Source organism: Nycticebus coucang, chromosome 11, assembly GCF_027406575.1.
Source record: "Nycticebus coucang isolate mNycCou1 chromosome 11, mNycCou1.pri, whole genome shotgun sequence".
In the NCBI taxonomy this organism is placed as follows: Eukaryota; Metazoa; Chordata; class Mammalia; order Primates; family Lorisidae; genus Nycticebus; species Nycticebus coucang.
In genome coordinates this window covers 937,346-961,806 of record NC_069790.1, presented here as the reverse complement: position 1 = coordinate 961,806, position 24,461 = coordinate 937,346, and the positions used below count along the sequence as shown (strand labels likewise).

Below are 24,461 nucleotides of genomic sequence, written 5' to 3'. Positions count from 1 at the left end.
AAGAGCGCTCCAAGAATTGAGGACCCTGGAAGCTACCTGAAACCCTGACATTTTAGGATATAGGCAGCTGCCTCGCAACCCAACAGAATTAAATCAGACAGTTAGAATTATGCCCGAGGAAGGAGCAAATTCAGATAAATATTCCTATTACAAATTTTAGGGAGAAAGTTTTAAGTTTCTAACAAAGCAAAGTAGAGACTAAAACCTAATTCAGAAGGCAAGACAATGATTGCAAAGTGAGGTGGTAGAGTTTTATTTTCAGAACACTAGTTTATAAATAGGTCTATTTTTAAAAAGAGTTTTGCAGTTATTTTTATAGGGTAGGTATCAGCAATCATTTGGGGGAAGGAGAAATGGGCATGAAATATTTTGCTTATATCTAGATGCAGACAAGTTGTCTTTCCTGATACTGTACCTCCAACCTTGCGAGAGAATACATTGTTTTTCAAGGACTTATAAAAATATTTGTACTTAACCTCAGGCCTGTTTCATATGATATACTGACTATGTTTACTTTTTAATGAAATTTTCTTATTTCAAGATGTTAATATGGAGACAGTTTTTCTTTAATGAGGCAAATAGCCTATAAAACATAAGACCTATATGTTTACTAACACTATTTATAGTCCCTGATATGATATAACAGATATTTAAGAAAAAATGTTGGTCTACAGTGGCAAAAGTAAAAATATTTGTCAAGCACTTTTCATAAGAAGAAAATGCTTTTCTGATTTTATCCTTCTTTCTTCCTCCCTTTCTTTCATAGCTTAAATGTTCATACCTTTCTGTTTAAAGTAATCTGATGGTTATTTCTCCCATAAAAGCTCTTCTCACACTTTATTTTTCACATTTCTTAACTTATTTTTATTGTACTTTTACAGTTACAGTGATCGTTTCCCTTAAAAGCAGTGGAAGTGCTTTGCTGAATTCATTCAGTACTTCTCTTGCTTAAAATGGATGCCTTTTCCTTACATTGAAATCTATTTTAGCAGCTGATAACCTTGAAGACAGGTCATTCGATGACATATTCAACTTATGCTTATACTTCATGTTGAAATAAAGCTAAAATCTTATTATCCCATGGTACATATCCTGTTAGAAAGAACAGTTAAAACATATGCAATGTTTTACTGTTTATTTCCTACGTCATGTTTAGAATGGGATAGGTGTGTTAGCTTGGATTGTGTTTCATTGCTCTGAATACATTCTCCACCAAAGCATGTTTGAGCATAAAGAGATTTCTTTTTCTTAGAATGACACACTTCAAAATCTTTTGCTGGATACAGGCAGGATGCAGAGTCTAGTTGGCCTAAACATGAACAGATACAAAATATTTCTAGTGACTGTCTCCAAGTTTCATGTTCTGCCCCTACTCAAAGTGAAAAATAAACATCTCTTCGGAAAATACATAATATTGTTGTGATGTTATCATAACAATAACAAACTATTGTATCCTAGTTTTCTGATCTTTTAAGTTATTGCTGCATTCAGCAGTAGATGATAAGTGGTTTAGAAATCCAACAGCTATGTTAAGGTTAATTTTTTCTGGACAGTAAAACTATTTGCCAATTATAAAATATTTGTCTGTAAAAAGATCATATATATATATATATATATATATATATATATATATATATATATATATATATACACTGCATGGGTTTCCTGATAGCATTGTTTAGCCCAACTCACATTTCCAATGAATACTGAACAGTTGCAGAGAAATAATGGAATAAAACAAAATTGTATATTTAGATGGCAAACGATTTTGATTTTGTAAAAAAGACTTAAATACACTGAATAATAGTTAGATTTCACAAAAGCAAATAGTTTTTAACGTGATGTATCTTGCTATTCAGTTCTGAATAAAAAGTGGAACGTACATTTCAAACCTTCACCGAGTAGATGTGTTCCACATTCTAAAACTTACTGTGAATTTTTTGTGCCTACAATAATATTCCTTACTCATACAAATCCCAAGAAACATTACATAATTATTGTGTTGTTCTAAGGAAAAGCAAATCTACTCAACAAAAACATATCATGTCATGAAGACTGGAATGATATTGAAAGCCCCTCCTCCACTCCAAAATACACGTCAGATGAAAAGAAGGCAGGAGATACATAATTTTAAAATAATCATAAAAGTAAACATAGTATGGTGGGCTTTTATTTCCAGAATATTCTCTCGGTAGGCGACTTTCTGTACTTTCCGTCTTCCCGGGTTGCCAGCTGGAGGGAGATGGTGAGCCAGCCTCTCGTCTTCCTCTGGCGGCCGCGCAGCGATAAATTCTCGTGAAATAATAGCGTGTGATCGTTCTGGTTAGAACAGTTAATAGCTGGTTAGGCAGCCTTTCCCTGAGACGCCTTCCAGCGCGCCGCCAGGCGTCTCTCGGCCCGTCCGGTCCTCTCCTGGCCGTGCGCTATGCTGGGGTCCCCCCTGCGTCCTCCCTCCCGGCCCCCCGCAAGCGCCGCAGTCTCCCGGCTGCACCTTCCTTCTAAGCAGCCCCCGATCTGATCCGCCGAGACCAGAAAGACCCAACCCATGGGGGAGAAAAGCAAACTGGGAAAGCATAGCTGTCGCTGCTCTCCAGAAAGCAAAGCTAGACGGAGCCGCGGAACCCGGTGCCCACAGCGCGCCGCGCTGCCCCAGCTCGCGGCAGGTGCGCAGCCGCCCGGCGCGCACAGGGTTAAAGGCATCATCGCAGCCATTAGAGGGAAAAGTTGCGGCGCGGCAGCGGCGAAGTCCCGGCGCCCGCCCCTTGCCCACTCCCCACTTCCCCAGCGGCTCGGCGTTCGGGGAGGGCAGTGATCACGCAAGCCGGAGCGGCGGGCTGACGCTGGACCAGCTGCCAGGTAGCTGCGAGCAGGCGGCCCGGCGGAGACGCGAGCCTGGGTCTGGACTGGAAGCCGCGCTGAACCTGAGCCAGCTGGTCTAACCTCGGCGAATCGCCACCGCTCTCCCTACGGCCAGTCCTCGCCCCGCCAGCAGCAGGATGCGTGCGGTGTGGGTGTCCTGCCCAGGCCTCTGAGACAGAGCCTTCTGATTCGTTTGCGTTCTTCTCTTTTAGGGATTTTTGGCTGTTGGATATATTGATGTGACCCCCGCCCTTTTTTTGGAATGATGGGGATCTTTTTGGCGTATGTTGGATTTGTTTTCTTTTCCGCGTTGTATGTACAACAAGGGCTTTCTTCTCAAGGTAAGTCTGTGTACCATGGCAAGCATGCATTTGCTCGCGGGGGCTGCGTGTGTGTGCGTGTGTGCAATCCCTACATTTAAAGAATGGACAGGCAGATGTAATAAGGTTCCCAGCAAGTACGAGCGGGTTTAGATGGTTGAATGGTGCTCTGTTTGGCATTTTTCTTTAAAGTTTATTAAACTGTCAGCAAGCTAGGTTTGAGAGAAAATCTACTTGGTGCCTGACAATGAGGTGGGCTCCTCGGTGAGCACAGACACAGGGGTGTGTGTGTGTGTGTGTGTGTGTGTGTGCTTGCTTTCCGCGTGCACGCACAGGGTGACCACTCATGCATACATAATCATCACAAACAAACAGAGCTGGACGTGGGGGCCTTTCCCTGGCCAGTCCTCTTTCCTCCTGTAGGCAGACTGGGTGTAGAGTTTCTCTTTTCTGGGTCCGTGTGACTTCATTTGTACGTGTGTTTATCAAAGGACGGACTCCTCTCAGGACCCATAAAAATGCACGACTTGCATTACAAGCAGCAGCAGCCTGCTGAATCCAATTGTTCAGGACTCTCAGGCTGCAGTGGTCGTTTCAGCACCATGAACAGATCACATCTCTGCTGCCAAAAGAATGCATCACTTCTGAAAGCTGAAATGCCATCCTCTTCCCTCCAGCACGAACAGAAAATTCCTTCTCAGACCCCAATGCTTTCCGCATAGCCTCACTTTAAGTATTCATGCCGATTCATTTCATGAGAGATCATTTTGGGATTTCATAAAATTTTGAAAAGAAACATTGAGGAGCCCCCTGTTTAAAAAGAGGGGGGGTAGTGCACCCACCCTCAATCAGTCCTGCAGTCCCCACCATCTCCCTTTCCTTGAGTATGCACTGTGACTGGGCACTCCCATCAGCCACAGATTTTTCCAGGGCTACTTTCAGGAGGCTATCAGCTGTTTGCAAAGTGCCCATTAGACAAGATCAGGACAACCATGTTGTTGACAAGATTAGAGCACTCCACACTCAAGAAACGCCATGCGAAGGAAAGAAACATTTTAGTTTTCTGAGTTTTCCCATGGCCCCATGCATCTTGCAAACTATCAGTGTGAAGGTTGGTCATGAAAATTCTGGGTGGAGGGAATCTCCATGGAGACTTCAAAATAATTTTCAGTCCGAACAAGCCTGGATCCTTACATCTCAAGCTGTAGGGCAATTAACAATAATGACTTGAGAACAAATAAAGGTTAATTTGGAAAGAAAGAAATATACACAGCTTACAAAGTGTGCAACTTGTTTCGCTGCTGTAGGCTCGTGTCCCTGCTGTTGGCAATGACTGTTGTGATCTATCAGGATCTGCATTGTGGCAGGTCATCGTGATCCACTTGGTTACATGAAACATCCAGTTAGTCACAGATTGGTCAGAAACTTAGAGGCAAGAGGCTGTCCTCGTATCAACTTGACAGATTGTCTAAATTGTACCTCCCTGAATTTCTCAGTAAGTTTTGTGGAATACTGCAGTCTGACAAAAGGTATTTAGCTCCAACTGTCGGCAGCTTGGCTAACAGGGAGAGTCATTGGCAGGCTTGTTAACCTTTCCATGATCCGGACTTGATCAACTACAGCGTGATTTAGGCAAGATACCAAAAAACAAAGGAGAGAGGCCAAAAAGGGGGGGGGGAGGGCGCGCTTGGGGAGCGAGCCGAAGTCAGGAATGTCACTGATGGAGGGGTTTGGGTGTTGGGTTTTTTTTTTTAAGTCCAAGAAAAATTTAGTAAGCTCTCAAGGAAACAGATGATGGAAGGAGCCATGGAGTATGTATTCCAAAAGATTGCGTTTCTGTTTTGCAGCAAAATTTACGGAGTTTCCACGGAACGTGACGGCGACCGAAGGGCAGAATGTGGAGATGTCCTGCGCTTTCCAGAGTGGCTCCGCCTCCGTGTATCTGGAAATCCAGTGGTGGTTCCTGCGGGGACCAGAGGACGTTGAGCCGGGTACCGAGGTGGCCGGCGCGCAGGTAGCTGAGCCGCGCAGCCCGCCAGGTCCCCTCTGCCCTTCTCTCGCCTAGTCCTCTGCGTGTCCAGCCAGGGCCTAGGGCTGGGGATGGCGCCTGAGCTCCCCGGGGGTCTGCGCACCTCCTCTGGGGTGAGCAACCCCCAGGGATACTGGAATTTGTCCAGGTGACGCTAAGTGAAACCCAAAGAGGAAATCACGATGTTGCGTCTTTTCCGGTTAAAACTGAGAATAACCTCCTCCTCTGAGTATTGCTTTTTATTAAGATGTCCTTGGTGGCACTACAGTGTTGACATATCCCAGGACAGTCGCTGTCCCCTTTCCCGGGTCGTGGAGGGCAGAGGAGGAACCACCTGGGACCCTGTGGGGAGGTCTCCAGCTCCGACCCGCCACCGCCCCCTGTCCCAGTTCGGATCGAGCCTTTAACAGAAGTGGGGAGGGGCAGAGGGATGAGGGACGGAAGAGAGGAGGGAAGGAAGATGAAGAGCGGAAGGAAGGGGAGAAGGGAGGAAGGGAAAGGAAGAGGCGAGAGCAGGCAGCAGGCACTCGGCTGAGGACTCAAGAGGACTGAGCAGGGGATGGGTAGGGGGGAGAAAGGAGGGAAGATGGAAGCAGAGTAGCGGAGAAGCCGGAGAGCTGAGCCAAGAGGCGGCGAGCGAGTCTTAGAGCAGAGGAGAGTCTGCAGACTCGACCCCGAGGCCACGCAGAGACTGGCCGGGAAAACTGTCCCCACGTTCGCGTCGGCGCCCACCCTCGCTTCTGTCCCTGCTCTCCCGGGGACTCGGGTCTCGGGGGTGCAGCCCGCGCGCGGCGAGGGGGAGGGGCTGCGGAACCGGGGCAGCGAGAGGGGAGGGGCTGCGGGGCAGCGGCGGGACAGGGGCAGGCCGCGCGCCCCCTTCCCGGGGCTGGGCGGCGCGCGGAGGGCGCGGCACGCGGAGCGCGAGGCTTAGCCGGTGCGTCCTCGCCCCGCAGGTGGAGCTCTTACCCGACCGCGACCGGGACCCGGACAGCGACGGCACCAAGATCAGCGTGAGTGTCCCCGCGCGGGCCCAGCAGAGCCCCGCAATTCCCTGTCCCGGGAACAGTCGACTTTGCCAAGGCAGGATGAGCGCCAGTTGACTCTTACCTCACTCGGTACATAAAAATGGAAGCAAATTTAGAGTCCATACATAAAATTATGCATTTTAACCACGTCAACGTCTCAACAATTAACTAGAGGATCATTTTGTTCTAAAAAGCGTTTGTGTGACACTTTTTATTCATGCACTATTAGCAGTCACATAAAGCTCTGAGGTGCTAATATCTATTATGGAAATAGATATCCATTACTGGGAAGTAAAACGCTAATGTAGGAAAAATATTTGACATCCAACAGGATGTTGAAATTGTAAAGACATAAAAACTCAATTTTGCATGTCATTTATAATGTTCACAATGTCCAATATTTCCAATGCTGGTGTTCGAAAATCATATAAATATAAAACCAAAAGCTTATATAAAATATAAAACCATTATTGGAGGAGGTTGACCTATTGAAAATGCAAATTTGTAGTTCTCCTCTATTGGTTATTACTTTGAATAATTGTCTATAAAATAAAAAAATGAAAACCTTTTTTGCTCTATCTTAAATGAAGCCACAAGCTATGTAGAATCACCAAGTATTAATAATATTGCTTGATTTGATAAATGAAAAACAAGTTTTTCATTACTAAAATGAAATAGTTATATGATTAAAAAGGAGGAAATTGTTTTAGCATAAAGGTATTATTATTATTTGTTTCTGGGAAAATAAAAACCCAATGACATTTTAAAAGGAAATTAATTGGAGGGCTTGCACAACACCATCAAATGGTACAAAGTTGAGGTTACATCATAATTAAAAGTACCAGTACATTGAATACAGAATCAAATCTGTGACCTAAATGCATAATCTCAACATGGAAGAAATGGCAAATGAAGAAAATATATAAACATGAGACTCCAATTTATAACTTATAAAAATCACTGACTTTTTATGAATATTTAATTTCAATTATTCTTGTATCACAGACACTTGTTTCCAGATAATGTTAGAAAAGCCTATTGATAAAAATCAATTGATGAACAGAGCTTTCCTGCAGTATTTAATTTCCACATACACCTGCTGGTTGACTCTCCGTCTGTCACTCTTTCCCAGCCTCATATTATCTAAAGACCAGCAGAAACAGCCCTGCACATCCTGACCCAGAAATTCAGAACTGTTAACAGCACCGTCTATTCCCTATACCTACAGTCATAAAATCTAGTGAGTTGAAAAGAGTTTTAGATACCTACGGAGGCAGAAGGAAGTTTGTCCCCAGTTTAGTCACAGTGTTGCCTTGAACATACATCCTAAACCAGTAACTATTAACTTCGATTTTCCAGAACAGCTTCTTTTATTGAGAAACCAAGTCTCACTTTGTTGCCCTCAGAAGAATGCCCCGTGGTGTCACAGCTCACAGCAACCTCCAACTCTTGGGCTTAGGCAATTTTCTTGCCTCAGCCTCTCAAGTAGCTGGGACCACAGGCACCTGCCACAACACCCCGCTATTTTTTTGTTGCAATTTGGCTGGGGCCGGGTTTGAACCCACCACCTTTAGTATAGGGGGCTGACGCCCTACTCACTGAGCCACAGGCCTGGCCCTTCAGAATAGCTTTTATAAAATACTGACATAAGCTCCACCTACTGGATGCAGACTTAATGTTTCTGCGTTAATCAGAGTGAGAGTGTAATTTTTACTAACTCCCCAGACGATTCTAATGTACAATGTTGAGAATTACTGACCCAAACTCCCCAAACTTCAGTTTACTCAACTATGAAATGAGATAATTATAAATAATAATAATAGCAAATGTTCTGACTACCTCAAACTTTATTAGGAGATTTAACCTAGAATATATGTGAAACTATTGATTTCCATTATTTTGCAGTATTAATATATTTATTCATAATTTTACATACAGATAAAAACATCCTCTAATTGCTCAAATGTTGGGAATCTTTGTATATATAAAACACAGATTGATACTTCTCAGGTTTTCTTAATTAGTTATGGCCATTTGAAAGTGCAATGGCCACTAGCAGAGCAGAATAAGTAAATTTCCGCCTCTTTAGTTTTTCTTTCTCTTTCAAAATCAGCCAAATCTTTACATCCTGAATGTCTTATGCAAACATTCATTCTGTCCGTATGCTAGTAACCTGGCATAAACATTCATTAAACAAAAATAAGAAAACTAACGTCAGTTTTGAAAATCAAACCTGAGTTTTGGTGATGGCATCTCAAGTTCCTGTAGCATGCAATCCCTCTCCTGTCTGGGCATGAGACTTCAGGGACTAACCTACACCCTGAGCTGGGCCACCCTACACCTGTGGGGAGACTGCCTCAAAAAATTGAGAAGAAAAATATTTAATATACAGCTATTTTAACAGTGTCTTCAGTAGCCGTCCACCATGGGGATAAAAGGCCATCTCCACTCAAGCTGTTTGGATCAGCAAAATGTCTTGGTGATTTCCCAGAACGTTGGGGGAATGTGTGTATAGCCAGAGAGAAGATGCGATGCTGTAAGGCCCTGGAGGTGGCCCCCGTGGCTGGTGCTGTGTTCAGCAGGGTTAACCAGACAGAGGCCATCCCATGAGGAGAGATGGGACCTGCTACTAGACTGGGAGGCAGGGCCGCATGGAAGTCCCCTGGGTCTGTGAGTCCAGTCATAGGGGAACAAGAGAAGTCAGGCCTTCAAATTCAACATCAAGGAAACCAAAGCTCCTCGGCTGTGGCTATGTGGCCATTCAGTCCTTTTCATTCCCCAGCACTAGTGGGCTCAGGGTAAAGAATGGTAGCAAAACCATTTGATGCAGCCCTTTGTTTTTTCACCCACACTTTTTCAGACAGTGAAAGTCCAAGGCAATGACATCTCCCACAAGCTTCAGATTTCCAAAGTGAGGAAAAAGGATGAAGGCCTATACGAATGCAGGGTGACAGATGCCAATTACGGGGAGCTTCAGGAGCACAAGGCCCAGGCCTACCTGAAGGTCAATGCCCACAGCCACGCCCGCAGGATGCAGGCCTTCGAGGCCTCGCCCATGTGGCTGCAGGATGCGAAACCCCGCAGGAACGTGTCCGCGATCCCCGGCAGCATCCACAGCCCCGCCACCCGCCGCGCGCACGCCACCTCCAGCCCGCACGCCGTAGCCAAAATCCCCAAACAAAGTCCGCAATCAGGTATGAAACCCGTTTTGAGCCTTTCATTTTACCACTCACAAACCCTCCACAGAAAGGTCAAGTAGTGTAGGCAGATTTATACATACTGGGTTTTACCCCTGGAGAGCAGTTCTCTGGAAACAGTCGCGAGACGTGTGGCCCCGAACGTTGAGCTGGCCAGCTCCAAGGACGTGGGTCCGGCCGGCTGGACACCGGCCAGGCTCCCTGTCCAGGAGGTCTAGGAGCTGGACTTTTTTTTTTTTTCTTTCTGTATTTACACATTCTAAGAACAATAAATCATGTACTGTCGGTTACATTACCAATGGATGTTCATTTCCTGTGCAGATTTATGTATCGATAATGACCCAAATTAAGAGCCTTTCACCTAATCAAAATGGAAATGAAAGAGACACGCCATGCCCTACACAGTCAGTGGCCCATAGCTGGAAGGAAGCAGGGCTGTTGGCTGAGGGCTGTGGTCCTTAGGAGGAACCCCAGCTGCAGCAGCCTCCAGGCCAGACGCTTAGGTGCGTGCTTGGTAAGGCAGCTGTGCAAGTTAAAGCTGTTATTTTTTTTTCACTTAATTTTTATTAAATCATAACTGAGTACATTTATGGGGTACAATGTGATGATTTGATATACAATGTTATCAAATGCTTAAATCAAACTAACAAAACCGTCACCTCACTCATTTTTTGTGGAGAGGAGGGTGAGTGGAAGGAGGATTTTTGGTGGGATCTTACCTAACGTGCACAATGCAAAGGTACCCTTCAAAACTACTAAGAGTGTGTTATAAATGTCCTAAAGCTATTTTGAACAGCATTATTTATGCAATCATTAAGCTCGTGGAAGTTCTAACCTTGACTGGGGATAGAGGCTTCTTGGAATGAACAGTACCCTACACACACCCCCGCAGCTGCCTGGAACCTGACATGATGCTATAAGACGAAGGGAGCACAAAAATATCCAATTTATCCTTCTTTAAGTTTTTCCCTTTACATTTTATCATTGAAGAATTATTGATTGATAATTTTCTATGGGTCATAGAGGGTGATTTTCTATGAGTCATAGAAAATTATACTGTTAATATAAAAGGTCTCTTTAGCCATTAAATAAAAAAATATGATCCCTTTATCAGGATGATTTCTGAGAGCTCCTCTGATATTCTGATCAAAGATATATATTAGACTCAAAGGAGTAAGGCGCTGGCCCTATATACCCGAGGGGGTGGGTTTAAACCCACCCCTGGCCAAAAACTGCAAAATAAAAAAAAAAAAGATATATATTTAATACATACAAGAGCTGTCTGGAAAATGTCCCACCATGTGTGTCTCTATTTTTCATATATGGTGGAAGACTTTCTGGACAGCCCTCGTATATTAAAAATGATATGTGTATCAATATATGTATGTGTGTGCGTATATATACACACATACATACATATCTTTAGGTCCTGGCTTATGCTTTTGCAATAATATATGCAAACACAGGTTTCCCCTAATGCTTTACATCCTCAAGTATGTGGTTTGTAGATTTGTAGGGTCCTTGGCTCAGGGTCTCTGTGACTTTGCACTGCCTTTGAATGCCGATGTGCAACTACCCCAGCGTGCCTGGGTTATGGACGTTTATGTCAGTCTGATGTATATAGATGGCTTAGCCTTCTTTTATCATCTCTTTCATTTCCCACATTAAAAGATAAAACCAAGTTAGCTAAAGTACGTGTATGTGTGTCCATCCACATATATACACCTTAGTCACAATTTTGTACCCATTATTTAACAAAGATTTAATCTCTTTGGAGACACTGCCCCCTCTTCCTTCACACTATCGAAAGAAGAATCCAGACACTCCATGTAAAATTACAGAGTAGCCTCAGCAGACAATTTACAACCTAATTAATGAGAACTCCAAATTTATTAGCCTACCTAGACTATTCCAAATTCAATATCATAAATCCATTCTGTGGAATAAAATCAAACAGATTACCTATTCTAAATGAAAGATCCTAAGCATAAAGTATTTTATCTATTTCTAGAATATTTTAATTACTTTAGGGTTAAATAACGCACTCTAAAATGTATCTTCATTTTAGTATCTTTTTCTTAGCCCTATGATTGGAGATTAAGTGGTAAACTCTAGATATCTTTTATAGCAATTTTAAAACATGACTACTCATTTTCCATCTCATCACCAGCCTTGCTCTTAAATACAAAATTGCTTTTTCTATAGTTAACGGTGAAAGGAGAGAAGAAATGCTGACTCATGACAGCCAGTATTTACTGAATGTGCTTTTCAATAAAATAATCTGCTTAGAAGGCGGTGCCTGTGGCTCAAAGGGGTAAGGCGCCAGCCCCATATGCCGGAGGTGGTGAGTTCAAACCCAGCTCTGGCCAAAAACTGCAAAAAAAAATAATAATAATAATCTGCTTATAGCAAACAATCTAAAATATCTTGAAATATTTAATTTCTATCTTTTTCCCAGTGAATTTTGGAAAATACATGATACACTTTCATCGACATTTTCTAACTTCTATTTCCAAGGCTGGGGTGGCTAGCTACCCATTCCATTTATGTGTAAGTTCCAAAACTTGCACAAGTATTGTATGTAATATAATATCTGATATGGATATTTATATATTATATTCACTGTAATACCCACATTCTGATTTATAATTTTGCTGATCATTTTCAGATTATATTCAAATAAAGTTTATTTCAATACCCATGCTTCATTCATTCATCCACCTTCCATATCCCTTCAAAAAACTCATATGCAGGCACAGGGACAGAAAAATGGGAGGAACGCTTCCTCCCTTCTCCTTTTAGTTTGTGAGAAAACAAAATATTTGTAAATCCCATTTATCATGTATCTTTTTTTTATTGTCATTCTTTAAAGCAAGACATGGTCAAGGCACCAAAATTAAGATCTTCCTTTTATAGGCCAAGAGCTATCTTGTACCAGCCTTTTGTCTTTTACCATTTGATGCAAAGAAACTTTACCCTTTGTATATATGACACCATAATATTAACCCCTGTACCAACGGCTGGTTCGTCTGCACTTTTATTTTCATAATAATCTTTGACTTAGCCGACTAAATTATTTAGTCTGAAACACTTAACTCTTAATTTGCACTATTTTTCTGTCAAAGAATTTCTGTCTCTATAAAAGGAAAATATTATCTGAATATAACTTATATTAATCTTAAAACTGTTGTACAATTAACCAGTTTTCCTAAAGTAGACATTTACATGAAAAAAGAAAACAGACAAGATTATCTCTTGCCATCTACATGTCACAAGAATAACATAGAATCTAATGGTTAGTATAGCTAGTCCCATATCTTTCCCAGATATTTTGCTAAAAGTTAGTGAACATACGATTGTCCCTTCCTGCCTGAAAATGTTTTTTCATGTGTATAAATATTTTCATAATTATAAATTAAAATTTTTTAAATTTTAAAATTATGTTAATTCTACCTCCACTTTTTAATCAACAGGTAAAAGTAAAATAATGAAGAAAAATGCTTTAACCAAACAGACTAAAGTTGGCTTTGCAATCCCTTCAGAGGGTCTCATCTCCAGCTCCTTCGAACCCTCTCCAGTTTTGTTGCCATGTCCAGAGTTGCTCAGGTCACACTCACCCCTTGTGTCTCCAACTACAAGAAGCTCAGAAAGAAAATGCCTTTAAACACAATGTCTGAGGAAACCAATACCTGGAATTAAAAGTTGAAGGCATGTCCAATGGGTGATCTGCAAAGGGAGAATTCTTCCTCCTAGCTGGTGGTGGCAGGGAGGGCACCCTTGGGGGAGGGACGGTGGGATCTGATCTGAAGAGTTGTGCCCAACAGGGACTGGGAGAGAGAAGCCACAGGGTCTCCCCAAAATGAAGCCCTTTGGCTCTTTTGCACAGAGAGCAGAGATTTCCTTCAGCTCCCTGATACACACCCTAACGTGCTAAGCCACTCTCTGCTTGTTTCTCCCTAGAAACAAGGGTCTCCAGTCCTTTCAGAAGCCAGGCACCTCCTTCCTAGTCAATGTCAGCTGTCCTTCCTTTGTTCTCTCAGCCTTTCTTCTTGTCTACTGATCCCTCCTCGCCACCTTTACAAACAGGCGAGCAGAACTCTGAACAGCACGCTGCTGGGTGACCTCTCAGAAGGTGGCGTGCCCACTGGCTCCTGCCACCCTGGGGGCCCTGTGTGCTGGGCTTCTCCTCCCCAAGCCCAAGTCTCTCTCTCCACCCTCTTGGCCTGTTGCATTCCAAATGCTGTCTTATAGCCCCTGGTGTCTCTTCTTTCTGTCTCCACAGTCCCCATCTCCTCCACCCCAGCTCCTGGGCAGCCTCTGTCCTCCCACCAGGCCTTCTTGATGCCCGGCCTCACCCTTCCTGCCTTCACTGGCTGCTTCCCGTTCACTGGCTCTGAGCACCCGCTCCTCTTGTTTGTTGGCTTCCCCACCCAAATTCTCTCTTAAATGTAGTTCTTCTCCCTTTCTCCACTCCCTGACCTTCCCTTTTCCATTCCTATGGTCTTGAACCCTCACCCTTGAAAAACTGTCCATTCACCTTTCTGTTTCTTATTTCTCACTCTTTTCCCCCAAACCACACAGAGGTCCCACAAGCACTATGGAGGATTAAGATGACTGGACCCTGGTCCACATTCCACTCACTGATATGCAGGGCCTGTGTCCCTTCCCCTTGAGCTCAAGCGGGCCTGTGAGCACTTTCACCAAAAAGTATGAAGAAGTGATGCTTTGTCAACTCCAGACACAGCCTTTAAAGGGATTGGAAGCCTCTGCTCTGAGCTCTTAAAAGCCAGCTACTCTGTAAGCTATACATAGACCTTCAGATCACCTTATGAGTAAAGCCCCAGCCAAGGCCCTAGACATGTGATCAAGGACCTACAGGACCCTGCCTCCATTACACCAAGCTCCAGCTGCCATCTCATCACAGCTTGAAGGAGGCTGAGCCAGCAGTGCCCAGCTGCATTCAGAGAACAGCTGGGTGAGAGATAATAATCCACTGTAGTTTTAAGACACTGGGTTGCAGAGAGATTTGGTCCACAACAAAAGATACCCCTATCAGGCACCTAATGCTCGACGATTCAAAACCAAAGTTATTATCTTAGCTTTCTGACCAAAAAGAAATGTTTCTGCTCCTGTATTCCCGAATTCTTTTAATAACAGCATCACAATCACAGGTCTTAAGGAAAACTTGAAATGTTCATACCTCCTTCTCTGTCCGGTGTTACATAGAATCGTCCTAATAATCGTCTCCCTAAAACACCCAGGAAAACTGCATTTTTCTGCTCCACCAATCCTAGTTTCATTCTCAACATAAACTCTCATCACTTGTCTCATCTATTCCAACAGTTTCTAATAATTCCTCTGTTTCAATTCTAATACAAGGAACATATCACAATAGATTGTGAATCATTAAGTGATTATGATTTCTGGAGCACCACCACCGATTTTTGCAGGTTCATCTCCTGCCTTGTGTCCCCAGGGTTACTAATTCTCACACACAGTCTTCTTTCTTGGGATCCTGAATGTTTTCAGATACTTTCTTACCTCTGTGACTTTGTAAATGATATTTTCTTTGTCTGGGTCTTTCCCAGTTTGCTAAATTCCTACTCAAACACAAGTTCTTTAATGCTCTTTCCTAATCTCTTCCTCAGAACTGGCTGTTTTCTCATCTGTTCTCCTCAGCCATTTGCTCACACCTACTTTGGAGCCCTTACTGGACCTTGTCCCTTCCTCATTTCCTCCTCGAGCTACTCAAAGTACCACATCCTGGGACTGCACCCTCTCAGTCTCAAGCAAGTCAGATTGGCTGACACCCACCTAGGGCTTTGTGGCTACAAATACTATAACTTGCATTCTTCTAAGTATCTTCTCGAACAAAGAGAGCTCATGTTTTCATTTTCTTGTTTGTATGATTATGTTTTCATTAATAGATAATTTTGCTACTATATCAGAGCTGATCAAGACTTTCAAAGGGTGTTTCTGAAACTGACTAGTGCAGCCAATCTACATCAGACTCACCAGAGGCTTCCTAAAGGTTCAGATACCAGGACTCTACCCCGCACCCACTGAGTCAGCATGTCCCTAGAACCAGAAATAAGTATTTTTATGTTCCAGAAATTGTAAGAATCATTAGCTTTAAAAACTTTACTTCTGGGTGAGAAAAATAAATTTGTATCATTTCCTGGGAGATGTGTGTCTGTGTGGGTCATGCGAGTAAACACTTCGTTAGAGACTCTGTTCTTCTGCTGTCAGATTTTCTAGGGTGAAGATGGACTTTTTTTGAAGCTGTTCACTTCACCCCTGAGCTCAGCAGCTGGTATTTATAAGAAAACTGGGTGTGGTGAAAGGTGTTTCCACGTGTGGAGTCCACAGCCACTCAGCAGGAATGCTGACTCTCTGGACTCCCAAGTGTGATGGTTGCATTTTCGCCCTCAGGTGAACCTGAGCATTTATAGGCCATGGCCGTCGGAAGCCACAGCCACGGAAGTCACTCTGCTATGATGGCTGTGGCAGCTCTGCAACAGTGGCCTCGGCCGGCAGGAGTGATCTTGAAACAGAATTTCATAGCTGTTAGGAGGAGGGAGATGAGGAGCTGAGGGTGTAGAAGCTTGTTTGCTTGATTTAATATACAAGGAAATTGTTTGAGCTAGTCAGTCATATAATTCAGACCTTAATGTTGATTTTGGTTTAAATGATCCAAGTTGGCTGCTTACACAGGTTAAATTAATTTGATCATTGTAATTCTATCAGTTAAATGGCTACTATGTACATCAAGTGTGAATAAGATGAAAAATAGATTTGAGGCAATGATTTGGATAATCAGGCCAAGGAATCTACTGCAGCAATGTTTAAACCAGAATTATGTAGATTAAGAGTCTATGATGATTAAATTCTCCTGTAAACCACATTTAACTTTACTCATGAAAACTCAGTAACAATTTGGGCCTATAAAACCAAGGCCCAATTGTGGGCTAGGTAGCTTCTTAAGTCACCACTGGCCATGTGACGGTCCACTTGGGACTACCAGGTCCTCTGTAATTGAGGAGACCAGAAGCAGAATTTGCCAGTGTTCTAAGCTTTTGTCTCTAGGATTCCTTGGTCCTTGTGATTTCAGGAAGTTGCCATAGGAGCAGCTTCTTGGACAGATGGCCACAGGGTTGGGAGATGCTGGACCTCCCTCTGTTGGTCAAAGTAACACACATCCTAAAAGAGAAAGGAAGGACCAAGTCTCCTTCTTCCAAGGACCACCTCCAGCACTGACAGCCTGACACAGGAACATTCATCTGGGTTGTGGAGGGCGTGAACAGACCTGCCTCTGGCTCTGCGTAGTCCCCAGCAGAGGCAACAGTGCTTGGCACTGGTGGGGGACAACAGGTACACATTTCAGCTCTGTTGCTGGTGGCTGTGTGCAGCTGTTCTCATTCCTGAAACAGAAAGCACAGTAAAATCTTCACAAGGTTTTGAGGATTAAATAAAATAATATACATATACTTTTAGGAAAATAATATACATATACTTTTAGGTCTTCATAAGACCTCAATACATGGTAATTAGTTATTGTAATAAAAAAAACTATGATGGCTTGGGCTTATATATGATTATTATCATCAGCAATGAAATGATGAGAGCAAATGGACCATACATGTGGTCCCCAAGCCCAGAGCTGTTTGAAATGCAGCCACAAAGCAGGAGGTAAGACCAAGCAAACACAAGAAAGGCTTCATCTCTATTTATAGCCAATCTCCATAGCTGGCATCACCACCTGGGCCTGGTCTCCTGCCACATCAGCAGAAGCATTAGGTTCTCATAGGAGCATGAACCTGCTATAAACTGAGCATGGGAGGGGTCTAGGTTGCACTCTTTACTGGAATCTAATTGCTCTACCATTCCCCACCCCTCATCTGTGGTCTGGTCCCTGTGCCAAAATGTTTGGAAACCTCTGGTCTATAGCACCTGGTTCTCCTGGGCAAGTATTTTCCTTGTTGGGTGTGTGGAAGTGATGAATTAAAGAAGGAAAACAGGGTCTTCATTCCTGGCTTAGTCTTATGATTTATAATTCCAGAGCTTTCCTCTTTTGTCACAATGTCATTAATTGATGATAAGTTGCTATCTACATAACCATAACATATTAGCTACCAGCTGTCACGCCCCAGGTTGTTATTAGATCTCTATTGTAAAACACAATACAATTCCAAAGGATTTTCAAGAATTTAAACTGTGACCTGAATAAAGAATATTGACAAGCCACAATTCTATAATGTGGCTGTTATCTTAATTAAATTCAAGCTTTTAAAAATTATTTTCTGAATTTTTAAAATCATGAAGTAATTAACAATACATCTGAAAACATAAACAAGTGAGAATATTTTTTTAAAGTCTTAAAAAGAGAGAGAAATAAAATGGGAATGGAAACTAATGATGAAAATGTCCTAGTGTGTGGTGCTGGATAAACACAGATTTGATTCCCAGACTCACCATGTAGCTTGTTATTTGAATGAGGGGCTCACAAAATCTCTCTGAACCTCAAAGTCCTTATTGATAACACTCGTATGGTAACGCTTAACCATTTTCAGCATTCAGTGAGATAATGGATTTTAAACATCCCGTAAACTCAGCATGAGTAAGCTCAGCAATGGCTAATTTTCTTCCTTTTTACCTACCAGATGTAAAAATATGTTGTTAAGTAACCATGATTTAAGAGGATAATAAAGAAACATAAATATGAATAAAAATTAAAGAAAATAAAATAATCCTGGGAAGTTCTAAAATTATATAAAATAGTATCTTGTCTGATGAATTAAAAAAAGAATATTAACCAAGAATTTCTTTGCCAAAGGAAACATAGTACCACAATTGACAATATGTATACAAATGAACTCTGATTAAAGAGCTAAACAGAAAGGAAAGTTAAATATGGGAAGATTAGCATAAAATCAGAGGCGTGAGTCTTCAAAGGTTTAAAGTTACAGGTGGCATCCGTAGTTCAGTGGGTAGGTAGGGTGCCAGCCACATACACCAAGACTGGCGGATTCAAACCCGGCCCAGGCTAGCTAAAGCAACAATGACAACTGCAACAAAAAAATAGCAGGGCACTGTGGCAGGTACCTGTAGTCCCAGGTATGTGGGAGGCTGAGGCAAGAGAATCACTTAAGCCTAAGAGTTTGAGGTTGCTATGAGCTGTGATGCCACGGCACTCTACCCAGGGTGACAGCTTGAGACTCTGTCTCAAAACTCAATCAATCAATCAATCAATAAATAAAGTTACAAAATAATTTATAAATGAAAGGCTATATTAACCAGTTTGTTGCAAGTATTTCAAACTGTATTTAAAACCAATACATTGTACCCCATAAATGCTATGATTTAATTTTGAAAAAATACTAAAATGTAAAAGATTTAATTTTTAAAAAATGCTAAAATGTAAAAGAAAAAAGATAACATTTTACTGTAAATAGTTATAAGCATTTGTTTAATTTGAACGAATGTAACTAAATAGTGAAGCAACAGACAAGGATATATTTGTGTCTCATATTTAGGAAAATAAAAAGTCAGTATTAACAAATGCTATGATTGCGTAACCTGCTACAGATCACTTAGAGGTATCAAAAGTGATTGTGTAGTATGAATAAAAGCAAGATACAGGTATTAACTTAAATCAATCTTTTACATAACTGCAATATAAAAATAAAATATATTGGAGGCATAAAATAGAATCATCAATAGTAGCAACAAGAAAAAGATCTAAAATATATAGTCTTAAAAAATAACAAATAAGTACCAAGAATATAAAGACTACTAACTACTAGAACACTTTATTGAGAGCCTGTATGTTTGAATAAATGTATAAACATGCTACATTTTTGGATGGCCAGAGTCAGAACTATAAATATGTCAAGGTTTTTGGAAGTATTTATAAATTTGATGCAGTCTCAATCAAAATCACTTGTCAGTTTAAAAAACTTGTTAGATATAATGTTGTGAAAGTTTTTTTTAAATCAACAAGTATTACCAAGGTTACAGTGAATCAGTAATTCTGCTGCGTTGTCGCTCACACGGAGAATTGGTAGTTGCCTCCAGAAAAGATTAGTCATAGGGCTTAAGATGGTACTACAGGCATGGCTCTGAAATTATATTTCTGGGAGAAAATTCTAAGGAGATCAGTAGTGAGGCATGAACAGGAATGTTTATCACAGAATGTTTCTTATCACTGGAAATACTCAAAGGATCCAGAAGAGGGAAGTCCCCCAATGAATGTGTTAACACTTACAGTGACTATTAAGCAGCTTCTTGAAAGAATTTTCAGTGACATTAGAAAGGGCTTGATGTGTAATCTTTAGTGAAAATACATAACATACAAAACTTTAAATCAGTCTGAGCTATGTGCATAGAAAAATAACAAGAAAAATGTATGAAAATGTACAGCAGAAGACAGGATAAGGCATGATATTTGATTATTTACTTATTTATTTATTATTTTATTTTTATTTTTTATGAGACAATCTCACTTTGTGGCCCCTGGATAGAGTGCCATGGTGTCATCATAGCTCACAGTAACCTCGAACTCCTGGGGTCAAGTGATCCTCTTACCTCAGCCTCCTGAGTAGCGGGAACTACAAGTGCCCACCACAATACTCAGCTACTTTTAGCGGGAACTACAGGTGCCCACCACAATACTCAGCTACTTTTAGCGGGAACTACAGGTGCCCACCACAATACTCAGCTACTTTTAGAGACAGTGTCTCTCTCTTGCTCAGGCTGGTCTCAAACTCCTGAGCTCAAGCAATTCCCCGGCCTGGGCCTCCCAAGTACTGGGCTAACAGGCATGAGCCACACCATGGCTGGCCTACTTTTTTATTTATTTTGATTAGATTTATAAAATTTGTACAATGACAACGTATTACTTTGTTACAAGGAAAAAACGAAAATGTTAAATTTTCTGGATTAAAAAATGATAAAGGCATGAGAGAGAAAATAAATTAGCAAATATAAAAAATGATTGAAAAACAAAATAATACTGTGTAATTGTGGAGCTTATGACAAAATTTTAAAAATATACACACATGTATATGTGTATACTGTTAAGAAAGCCATAATTGATAGTAGCATTAAAATTAAGAACATGGTATCTTATTTCCTGGGGCTGGGTGGAAAATCTGACCATCCATTATTCTTTTTGTTTTTCTAAGCAAATAGATGTGATCTTCATGAAAGTATACTGATTAAATAAATCAAATACCTATAAAGTCCACAAATGAAATACTATGCAATCATTTTCCTCTCTGTGATCTGACTCACACAGCCCCAATTCCTAGGAGATCAAGTGATGAGTAACACCTTGTTTTGGGGAGTATCTAGAGACATCAACACACAGGAAGATTTATAGATAAGAACTACATTTTACTTTATGTGACTGCTTCAAAACAGACTCAAAGAGAGCATTTTCACATGAATACAGAATACTATAGGTATGAAACAGCCCCAGTGTAGTTGACACTCTTTGTGAAATTAGTAACATACCAAAAGCTAGAAGTCAGGATTTCTCATTCTATGAAGCTAAAAACTATAAAAAATTAAAAGGATGAAATTAAATTAAATTATGTTATCTTCACAGACACCAACATTTTAGTGAAGATTAAATAATACAGTCAAATATTTCAAATTTTGAAATATAAACCACTGTGAAGTGAGGGGGTGTGTTATGAGGTTAATTTTTTTTTTTTTTATTTGCTCTATAATGGAGGTCTTCAGTTGTGGCTATATCCTGAGCAACATCTTCTTTAGCCATTTATAAAATATTTTATTTTTAATTTGTCTCATTAAATGAATGTGCATGCTATGAAGGCATCCCCCTCACTTCTAGCATCATAAATAGTTAATTTGAAAAAATACTATGTTTAGGAATCAAGCAGGAGAATCATATGAACCAAATACAAAAAAAAAAAAAATCTTTAAAATTTAGAAAGTCACTATTTCAGACTGTCTGAAAATATGATGAGGGTTTTGAAGATATGAATTTTGTCTTGATATTTTTAGTGTTATAGCAACCCCTAGCACTGTGCATGTAATTAGAGTTAACTAAATTATCAGGGATAGAAAATTATGTTTTGGTTTATGTGTAGTGCAAAACATTTATAAGGCTAATGTCACTACTAAGACTATAAATAAGTTTTTGGGTTTTTTTTGGGGGGGGGATTCATTGAGGGTACAATAAGCCAGGTTACACTGATTACAATTGTTAGGTAAAGTCCCTCTTGCAATCATGTCTTGCCCCCATAAAGTGTGACACACACCAAGGCCCCATCCTATAAATAAGTTTTTATGTCATTTGGTCAATACAACCTCAGACCACCTAAATCAGAGAAGATTAGAAAATATCACTTGTACCTGAGAGGTTTAGGGACAGAGTCCGGCCAGAGTCCACAAGAAGGAGAGGAGGCCCGTCCAGGGATGAAGGAGAGGCTTTATTTTAAAGGAGCAGAATAGAGTCTGACCAAAAGTCGGCCCCACTCATACAGTCTCAAGGAACTTTTATTAGTGTAGTTGGAATGTGGGAAGGGGTCACGAGAGGTGAGGTAAGTCATCTTTCCTGCAGAGTGAATGATGCTGTGTCAGAGACTGATATTAGAATTACTACCTTCTGCAAAAGTGTTAATCTTGGAGCAAGGCCTTACTTCTAGAGTCAGCCAGGACCAGGATAGGAGATCCTGATGCTTCCCGAGAACACTGGCCCTAAAGCATTTCAAAAAGGCGGGAGGGGGTTGCTGTGACCATGCTAGCTGTCCCTAGCCCAGGATGGCTATTCCCTTGTCAGGGTCGTGAGGATTTACAGGAGTGTGGGAAGGGGGTAGCTGTAATCATGCAATTTGGTATCTGACCTGCTTTCAGGAAATCCGCAGGAGCCTGACAAAAGTATAGCTCTTTTCCCCACAGTACCATCCTTCACTGCATGTTCATGACCAACAATGATATTAATTTCTTTAAAATGATACTTAATGATAAATTGTGGGCAGGAAGTTTAGTGAACAGTCCCCTGGCCAAGGCTTACTCCTATACTTTTATTCTTATGTCTTAATAAATAAAATATGAATTTAAAAAATCTTTCTTCAAACATTTCCAATAATTTAATTCCAATAGCTAAGAAGGAATTTCTATTATGAAGATAATTTATATACCATCCTAATTGAGAAAAATTTTAAATAGTTAGATTAAGAAAAAAGTAACACCATTGGCTCAAAGTTGGAAATATATGGGTAAAAATCTTAAGTTTTTTTTATGTTAAAACAAGTATGTTTTCTGAGGCCATATAATTGACGCCTTTGTACCTTCTATTGGCATTAGGTCCTGAAATAATTTCCTTTTCAAAATCAAACGTGGCTGAATAATAAAAAATATTTTTTAATCTAGGCAAATTACTGTACTTATGCATCATGATGATATCTTTAATTTATATTGAGAAAATATCTAGAAACTGAAATCACATATTTGCAGCTGTGTTTCCCTTGGTCCCTTTCTCTTCCTTCTATTTTTTTCCCTCACTTGCCATTTCTTTAAAAGTATAAGACTGTTTCCTTCTTTGATGAGAAACTTTTCTCTGATGGCATTGCCCTTGTGGACATGTGATGAGTGGGTGAGACGAGATATTCTGTTTGACCAGTTGGTAAGCAGTTGCTCAAATACTCAGTCAAGCAGTCTCCTACTTTCTCAACTCAGGAGTAATTAAGATACATTTCTCAGGGCTCTTCACTTAGCAGTGAATAAGGCCAGGTGGGATGCACTTTGTATCAGTTTCACAATTCAGAGCAATCTGTTCTGGATGCTCTCAGCCAAGAGCCGGAGGTGTGTCCCTAAAAGGAAGCCATCCCACATCTATGCCAGCTGTCCTCCAAATTTCCACTTTGCATTTCTCAACTTGAAAGCACTTCCAGACGCCTTTAGTGAAGTTCATCATTACATTATCCATGCAACAGAATCTTGTGTGGAATTCCTAATATGGAATTTGTGATCATTCAAATAAAGTCTGGATTGATGGATACCTACTTATGAAAACAGAGTTTGCTAATTAATAATGAAAGCATCCAAGCAGGAAGCTCATTAAACTCTGTGAGTAAATACTTTCAAACACTTTAGCATCACTTATATATACATATATATAACCAGTAAATGGAGCACTAATTATCTATCATTCCCATGTATGCATTGAAGTGGTTACTAAATGTAGGTGATATTAAATTTCATTTTTTGAAAACATTCTATTTGTTTTCCTACCAGGTTTCATTGTTCTCAAAACCTCTCTTAATTCCATATATTTTTAATAGGCGGCCTTGGGACTTTTCAGGTATGAAGAATGGCCAGATGAAATTATGATGCAAATTCATTTGTAACATCTTAGTTCTAGAGTCAAACGGAACTGCACACTGACTGGTTACCTCAACTTGAACAAGTTACAAAACCGCTTTCCCCTTTAGTTCTCTATCGATAATAGGGTTATGTAACCCATGGGATTGTGGTCAGGGGTAAAGAAATAATGTGTTAGAAAACGTGCTTCAGCCATAATCATCACTACATGTATACAAGACCAGTTCTTACCAGGATAGACAAGTTACAATGAAAAGTGATGTTTTAAGATGCACCGTGGCCTTATCAGGAGGGAGGCAGCATTATCTGGTGTCCATTCTTCAGTAGCTGCACAAGATAGAAATTCCTGAAGGCTGCAGGGACCAGTTATAAGCAGGAGGAGAGCCTGGAACATTGGTGAATGGGGCAACACACCAGTGCCTTGTCAGGTAGACCTCATTCATAGCAAGTGCACTTTTCCCCCAGCTATAGTGAGAGGCCTCATGACTAGAATAGAGCTGTAAATTTGCTGACTAAAGGAAAGCAAGAAAAGCAATTTAAACATGCTAGGGTGCATGAAATAGGCGATTTATGTATTAGGTCAAAATGAGACATTTCTTTTAAAAAATATATTTCTGGAAGAAATTGGCACTGGACCTATAAGAATGCTAATGAAAAGATATTCGTCTCAAAAAATTAT

At 41.0% G+C, this 24,461-nt stretch overlaps 1 protein-coding gene across 7 annotated transcripts in view; it reads left to right on the top strand.

Annotated features, from left to right (window-relative positions):
* The first annotated feature begins 2,201 nt into the window (after nucleotides 1-2,201).
* VSTM2A (V-set and transmembrane domain containing 2A) overlaps nucleotides 2,202-24,461 on the top strand; it is a 28,219-nt gene continuing 5,959 nt past the window's right edge. For 3 of the 7 annotated variants that reach the window (XM_053553904.1, XM_053553905.1, XM_053553907.1), the window contains exons 1-4: nucleotides 2,671-3,200; nucleotides 5,027-5,193; nucleotides 6,162-6,218; nucleotides 9,094-9,427. In XM_053553904.1, the coding sequence (XP_053409879.1) occupies nucleotides 3,122-3,200; nucleotides 5,027-5,193; nucleotides 6,162-6,218; nucleotides 9,094-9,427 (637 nt within the window). In that variant the 5' untranslated portion in view covers nucleotides 2,671-3,121. The other 4 variants (XM_053553902.1, XM_053553903.1, XM_053553900.1 and 1 more) reach the window with 4 other exon arrangements.